The sequence below is a fragment of the Ipomoea triloba genome, chromosome 1 (assembly GCF_003576645.1).
Source record: "Ipomoea triloba cultivar NCNSP0323 chromosome 1, ASM357664v1".
Classification (NCBI taxonomy): domain Eukaryota; kingdom Viridiplantae; phylum Streptophyta; class Magnoliopsida; order Solanales; family Convolvulaceae; genus Ipomoea; species Ipomoea triloba.
In genome coordinates, this window is record NC_044916.1 from 5727535 (window position 1) to 5735907 (window position 8373).

At 30.0% G+C, this 8373-nt stretch overlaps 1 protein-coding gene across 1 annotated transcript; it reads right to left on the minus strand.

Annotated features, from left to right (window-relative positions):
• Positions 1-1744: 1744 nt before the first annotated feature.
• Positions 1745-6451, minus strand: LOC116002111 (pectin acetylesterase 11-like). Its single transcript, XM_031242143.1, has 14 exons — positions 6296-6451; positions 4732-4863; positions 4529-4611; positions 3966-4101; positions 3803-3882; positions 3639-3725; positions 3354-3478; positions 3190-3250; positions 3023-3076; positions 2859-2936; positions 2583-2664; positions 2342-2466; positions 2135-2259; positions 1745-1940 (listed from the first exon to the last, which is right to left on the minus strand). Exons 2-13 carry the CDS (start codon positions 4856-4858, stop codon positions 2143-2145), a joined length of 1155 nt encoding a protein of 384 aa, XP_031098003.1. The 5' UTR covers positions 4859-4863; positions 6296-6451; the 3' UTR covers positions 1745-1940; positions 2135-2142.
• Positions 6452-8373: the final 1922 nt, after the last annotated feature.

The following is an 8373-nucleotide window of genomic DNA, read 5'->3' on the forward strand; positions in this document are numbered from 1 at the left end:
AATTGATCTTCCAAAAATCTTTAATGTATTGATTCTTGTTTGAACATAAACAATTATTCGTGAATCAACGATCTTGGCTCAGCAGTGTTCATAGCATCAACTCTGGCTCCTTCATTTGGTCCTTCATAATCTCAAACTTTAGCTCCAACCTCGACCCCATTGTTGACTCCATCTTTTGGTTCTAATATAGACTTCAACATCAACTCCATCTCTAGCTCCTTAAAAGTCAAGTTGACACTTGGGTACTTGGGTTCGAACTTGGTCATTTTCAATAGCCATTAGCTATTCTTTCATCTCTTACTTTAGCTCTTACAACTTGGGCTTCTTTCATCTCTTACTTTAGGCTTCAATTCGACTCTTACAACTTGAGTTGGAACTTGGTCATTTTCAATATAATAGCCGCCAGCTCTTCTTTCATCTCTTACTTTAGGCTCCGACTCTAGCTCCAACCTCAGCTCTACCCTTATCTAGGCTCCGACTCTTACAACTTGGGTTCGAACTTGGTCATTTTTAATAGCCATCCGCTCTTCTTTCATCTTTTACGTTAGGATCCAACCTCAGCTCAGTCCTTATCTCCAATCTTGACTTTGACCTTAGCTATAGACCTCAGCTCTGTCCTTAGCTCCAACTTTGGCCCTTAAAATAAAATGTTGAAACTTGGATTTGAACAAACAACCTTAGGATGGATTTATGCTAGGAGCTCCTTGATGGTTGTGTACCTCATATTTCCTCTTCATCTCCAAATTTAGCTCTTCCCCTTCTTTGGCAAAAAAAAAAAAAAAAACAATTTTAGAATTCATACATTAGACGTTATACTTAACATTGCACTATTCTTCTCCAATGCTCCATTAAAACCTTTGATTACTAAAATTGCAAATATTATATTTTTGGCTTAGGTTCGTTTTAGGAGATCTATCATCCACTAGACTCAAAAATAAAATATGAGAAATTTCTAAAATTACAATTTGGCTCATTAAAACTATTATACAATTGTTCCTAACATAAATAACTTCAGTCAAGTCTCACTAATCGAACCCCACACATAAAACAGAACTAAGAGAATAATTTTTTGAGTGTCGGTGAGAAATACATAGTAAATACTCGAGAGTGTATACTGTCAATACTGGATAAATTTAAAATTAGAAATGTAGTGCATGATTAATATAATCTGTCTCTTATTAAATTTTCTTTAATTGTTTATATTTATTTTTGTAATTATACTAATAAATTTATAACTCAATAATAATTGAAACATATTAATATAGATATTTTTAATGTTAGTAATTTCTCAGAATTAAAATCTAAAAAGATAATTTAAATAAGGATTAAAACAAACGAATAATATAATATTAAAAATTAATATTAAATTATAAAACTATGTAATATACATAAAATATAAATTTAAAAACATAGACGGCCATACCAAACAATTGACTTTATTACTTTATCGAATATCAATTTGGGCAAATGTCTCATTATTATTTTTTTGAGTACTAGATAAAGATGGAAGTTCTAACTAATACAAAATCACATTTTACGTCAAGGGAATTGAATACGACGAAGAGTATTAATTATTAAATTCATAGTTAAAATGTACGTCATAAGAAACACATTCTCAAAAGTTATAGACATTGCAGTAGTGTTTCTAATATATCTTTAATAAAAAAGTTATATTCGGTGAATATTTTTAATAGACTATATTTATTTATTCATTGTTCAATTTCAAAATCTTCAATAATTAAACTAACTAAAAAAAATACTTCATATAGAAGGTACGCAACTGATTCACACAATTTTTAAAGTATTTAAAACATTACATACTGTCTCCAACCATTAAGGCAGTAGACAACCAGGGGAGTAGCAACTACAACATACATTACATACTAAAATGATGAAAAACATAAAACTCAAATCCAACTTCCAAGAACCTTGCAGAGAATCTGAAAATGATGAAAAACATAAAACTCAAATTAAATTGTTGAATCATAGATAAAATCAAATCACTAATTACATCAAACTTCTTCATGTATCAATTCAAATATCATAATCCAAGTTTAACCAACTAGCTCACAAATTTTCAACAAATATACATTCTCAACATCGATTTAACTTTATCACATTAAATCAAACTTACCATTTAGCTCACAATTGTTTTGGACCTATGCCATATAAAGAGCAATTTTGTGGCTCTATTTGGGTATCAATTACTTGTAAGTAATTGAAACCAAAATACCAATCAATGAATACCTCCGCAAATGTCTGTAAATTAACACTAAACTTTTGTCAAAAGAAACATATATATTAAGTAAACAAAGAAATATAGCCCTATTAATATAATTACCTTGTTCCCTATGATTGTCAGTGTAGAATAGTAAGGCATCTCGTGGGCAATACAGCTCGTCATCCATATGCCCCTGGACAATGGAGGAGCTTTGGGGAGTGCAGCTAATACATCAGATCTCAATTCTGAAATTAAGATTAATAAATAAAGAATCAAATTAAATATATAATTAATTACATGCTTAGAAACTAGGAAATAATCAAATAATTTGTATAAAAAAAATGAAACTTCTAGGGCAGACCTTGTATTGCCTGTTTCTGATCATGTGTGCAGTTTTGAGATACCAAACATACTTCATCCTCTTTGAACAAGTTCCACTTTATCTAAAGTAAAAAAATGTTGAAAATAAAAATTATTATATTTTTAATTTGTTTCAAGTTTCAACATGAAGACGACAACATATAGATTCAGGATGGAATAATAAATTAGCATGTGAAATCATCTAACTTAATATTAAAATTAAATGTTTTGGAACATTGAATTAAATCAAGAAAATTGGAAAATTAGTACAATTAACCTGAACTTGGTCAAATGACGACATGGCTATGAAGACGGGTGTCGTCACATACTGCAATAAATATTGGGGGAACAAACACTGTGGATTGAAAACAATTAGTAACAAAAATAATACAATATTTATTATAAAACAAACTCAAGATCATATTGGTTCTATTAACGTACAAGACTTGGCGTCATTATTGAAGTGCACTGTGGAGGCAGCATACCGGCTGATCCCTATGAAAAGAAAACAAAATCACAAAATTTCATTAAAGCTTATATTTGAAAATTTAGTTTTAAAAAGCATATAATAAAACATTTATAAACTAATGAAATCGAAATTACTATACATGTAAATGAATCAGCGCATCAAATGCCACCTCAAATTGTTTGCTCCCCGGTAGATTTTCCCTAGTAAAAGATTAGACATCTTATAATTACTTCATTCCAATTTTCATAATAATTTAATTTGTTGTAAATTAAGTTGAATATTTATAGAATTAAGCTTACGTACTCATGCACAAAATAGCCAGCAATTGGGAGGCATTTTACTCTGGCAAACCATGGCAGAAGTCCTCGAAATCTATCGCAATGGATCATTGCTGCCAATCCCCCAGCAGAAACACCAGTAAGAAGTGCCTACAAAAAATAATAATAATAATGTTGTATTTCCAAAAAAAAAAATACTTAGAATTGTCCCATGACATACATATTTTATTTAAAATAACAAATGCAATCTAAATATCTTCATATATATATATATATATATATATATCTATATATAAGTAAAGTACCATACATTTTGGGCACCATTCATGCCTCTAGATAGGAGATCATCCATGGTAGCTCTAAAAATTCGAGCACCTTTGTATGTCACGTTAGTCACCTTAAAAAAATAGTAAAAATATTTAGTTGTATATTTTGAATGAAAAAATATTTTAAATTCAAATTTATAATACTTACACTATCAGGTGCTTCGACGTCGCCGGTAAACGACGATCCGTCACAATACGGAACATAGACTCTGTTCCAATTGTAGAAATCTATATATATATATACAACAAAATTCAGATTAAATTAGATTATTTATAAAAGCAATGAAATAAATAAATTTATTTGGTTTTACCTGGATTATTTGTTTGATTATTGGAGAGAAAATCTCCAAATGGAAAAGTAAGACTTATATTCTTGGTTGAACCAGAACTTTTGCCATATATAGCACGATTAAAGCAGTCGGTTTGATTCACACACCAACCTCCACCCTTCAAATCGCATGATTATGCATGAGATAAAATAAAAAATAAAAAAAAACTATAGCAGAGCACATTTTTAATATTGCAGTTTAGATATCCAAAATACCACAGTTTAAATATATATTGCAAATTTATTAATGTTATGATTAGAACACATTATACATCTAAAAAAATATCAGAGGTTAAGTATGGTATAACAAGAAATGTGCACAGAGCTTACGTATAACATGCATGAAATTCATATGGGCGGGCAATGATAAGTGATCTAATAATCTCATAAAAAATTATAAATTGAGATTGTAATTTTTTGAGAAAATGAGTAGCATAAACACATATCATAAGCTTAGAACTAACGTAACACGAATAATTATGGGATTTATGTTTTTTGCTTTCTGGAAATGAAATTAAAGAATGAGGTGAGGATCGGAAGACATACTTGTAAAAAGACTAGCCAGTTATTAGCACCATCCCCTTGGCCTTGTTCATAGTAGTAAGCAGCCGGAGTCCCGTCTAAACAAACTGTATATAAAGGAACAAAAAATTAAAAAATATTAGTTCACAAATTAATTAAAGAGCCAATGGAATGACTAAGGCAAATATATATATATAATGCAACCTAGCAAGGAAGCTAGTTGCTACCTGCCCCTTTGACGATGGCATTTTGCACCCAGGAGATTGGAACAATATGGACTGGAGTTTGAGCCTGAAGTGGAGTGGTGAGGATGACGATGAAGCCAAGCAGTAGTAGAAAGGTTGTTGTTGTCATCAAATCTGTTGAGAAGAGAGGAAGTGTAAATGAGAAGTATTGATGGAATGGGACAGGGCCGTTCCAATCAAAATAGAGGTCTTGTGCAATATTCCAATTTGGCCCCTTTTATATATATATATATATATATATATATATATATATATATATAATTGTTTAAAAATTATGCCAAAAAATAATATATTACAAAATAATACATCTAATATTTCACTTAAAAACTATCATACATTGGTCATGCTTAGATGCAAAATCATACGTCCAAACTTTTGATATCAAATTATGTATTACCGTAATTAATTGATGTTTTGCAATTTTATTGTTTGAGACTTAAAGAGTTTAAGAGATGCCAAAATCAAGATTGGAAACTTGTTTGAAAACCAAAATTATCAAAAAATTGCCCATGCTAAGGTTATGAATTTTTTCAATTTATCTCTATGCCACCCTTCCATAATCATACCCAAATTGACCTGCCTAATTCTAATCACATTCAAATTGCCTTGTCTATTTCTAATCATACTCAAATTAACAACTTCCATTCTTGTTTATATTCAATACTTTCAAGTGATTGGACCCCAATTTTCATAAAATTTTTACATAAAAAATACTACTATATCTAATATACATATATTCATTTTTTTTTTACAGTTGGGGCCCCCTAAATTTTGGGGGCCCTGTGCAGTGGCACTGGGAAAACATGCCTAGGGCCGGCCCTGGAATGGGAAGTATTCATAACTCATAACACATAATAATTCCATAAAAATATATTAGAATTCCAACCGTGCGATGCACGGTATATATATATAAAATTTTTCAATGAATAATATTTGATCTTACTATTTTAAGAATCATTATTACTTCTCTTATTATTTTTTTATTATAAAGTAATAAATTTATAAATGTGAATTGTGTAAAACACTCAGAATTCAAGAGAAGATAAACCAATTTAATTCTTTGCCCACAAAGTATACATCGTTTAATTGGCAATTTAAAATTTACTGGAAATACAAGCAATTTTATTTAGTTCAACATGAAAAATTTATTAATTAAAACTTTTAGTACAAAAACTATTAAATTAATTACGCAGGAATGCACATAATGGCAAATTGGCAATGTAACAAATTGAAGAGATGATTGCTTTTCAAAATTAATTGAAAGTCAATTGGAATAATAATTAATAATTATGAATGTACATCAAATGATTTTGATCGTCCATATTTTCTACATCTAATGGAATACTTAAAAAAAAAATTGAGTGTACATAAATAAATAAATAAGATGATATTACATATCTAAATATTCGTTAAAAATATATTTCCAGAAGTCCAAAACACAACATTAATAGCTCACTGGGGAGTCACTGGCAGACTAGCAGTAAACAAATTTATTTATTTAATTAAACATTTAACAAAAATTAAAAACAATAATTAAAAATATCACCTGACTCGTTTGACTCGGAACTGGTTCGCGGAATTGCGCAGAGGTCGGAAAGTTGGAGGTCAAAGCTTCGGAGCGAAGTAGCAAACTCGCCGAGAATCGGAGCCGAAGATGTCAGAATGATTCAAGGAAGCTAAGATGAAGAGAAGCTAAAGATGGAAGAAAGTGATGTTGTGAATTGTTACAGAGTCGAACACAGCTTATATATACACATGCAGGGTTTATGTAATGACTTTAACACCCCTGCCTTTTCTACACAAAACAATGTGTACTTCCCTCCAACAGAAGAAGCAGCAAGGCGCGACAGTGCGTGAGGGCGTGAGGGAGTGACGGCGTAGAGTCTATAAGCAAAGAGAATGAATACAACCCAACAGATGGAAATTGAAGACAATAACCTACCATTTTAATTTTTCCTATATTGCCTTTGTCCACATTAATTAATTATAAAGGGAAATATAATATTTCTCATAAAAAAATAATACTTTTACATCAAAATATAAAAATATTATAAGGACGAGTACAATTTAGGTTCAGTTTTTTATATTAGGGTGTGTTTGGTTCACGGGTTTACACACTAGGAATGAAAATCAAAATCGTAGTTAGTGTTTGGTTGACAACTTTTTAAAACACAACTGTGGGATTTGATTACCTCTTCAATTAAAAATCACATTCCCCAATTAAAAAGGGCATCATTCCATCTCATTGGTAATTTAATTTTTAAGTTTGGATTAGTACTTTTAGATTTTTGTTTTGATTTTTGTTTTGTTCTTATTGATACTTTGGATGCCATTATATTATGATCAATTGTCATGATTTTTTGTTTTTGTATTTTTAAAACATTTATTCTCATTATATATATGATCATACACAACTAAACATCAATATTGGTAATCATTCTAATTCTACTATACTATCAAATATGTAAAATACTTTCACTAAAATTCATTACCAATACAAGTATTTGATTCACATTTCAATTCCGATTCTAATCTGCGAATCAAACAAACCCTTAACCTTTTTTTTTTTTTTTGAAAACAACTAACCCTTAACCTTAAATAGATAGGGAATGGAGACTTGTGAATTCAATAATTACCTTAAATAGATAGGGAATGGAGACTTGTGAATTCAATAATTTTAGTTATATAGCAACGCATGCCACATGCTCTCTCTCCCTATAATTACTCTCTCTTTATTAAATAGCACATACATATGTGTCTGCCTACAATTACTCTCCCTACAATTGCACCCCTACATCTCCCTACAATGGGTAAATTATTTATTGTTGGTTCGTAGATATTTTATTGAATTTGATGTGGTGTTGCACTTATTTCTAATGAGAACATTTATTTTCAAAGAGTAAGTTAATGGAATATGAATAAATAATATTCTATACTTTAAATATTAATTTAATACAATAGACAAAAAATTAAGTAATTAAGACATTATTTGATCGAGTTATTTATACAAGATTTTCATAATGTGATTTACATCTCGTTCAATTATTTAACTATAATCACTAATTTACTTGCACTTCAATGTTCAATTATTTATAAAAATGTCGACCATATATTTTTTAAATCAATGTTTATGATCCGTTAGATCTGGACACGTACGTGGACGGCTTTGAATGGTTCTTAGTTCTACACCACAGGTTTTAACAAAATATTATCACGGTGGGAAATCTCAATATTTGCATCCAATGAAAATTGGACGGAAAATGATATATTTTGGTCGGAAAAGAGGTTTCCAACGAACATACCGAGCAATGGATGATTTGGAAAACTGCTTGTCAAAAATTCCATCCAATTTTAATTTTTTGTCAAAAATTGCATCCAACAGATAAAAATGGATGGAAATTCCAGAAAATAACCCACCATTCTTAAAACATGGGAATTTCCGTCCAACTATAATCAGTGGTCAAAAATTTCGACCAACATTCGACGGCAAACTCACAAATTATATTTTGTGATTTTCCTTACAACTGTTGGACGGAAATTCCGCTCAACAGTTGGACGGAAATATCGAGTACTAAATGTTGTGAGTTTCCTTCTAACTGTTAGTAGGAAAATTATAAATTGTAC

Excerpts from the sequence above, each read along its gene's own strand:
- LOC116002111 (XM_031242143.1), bottom strand. The coding sequence starts at position 4,858 with ATGACAACAACAACCTTTCTACTACTGCTTGGCTTCATCGTCATCCTC. Across the intron at positions 3,883-3,965 it reads TAATCAAACAAATAATCCAG|ATTTCTACAATTGGAACAGA; the intron begins GTAAAACCAAAT and ends ATATATATATAG. Across the intron at positions 3,726-3,802 it reads ACGTCGAAGCACCTGATAGT|GTGACTAACGTGACATACAA; the intron begins GTAAGTATTATA and ends TATTTTTTTAAG.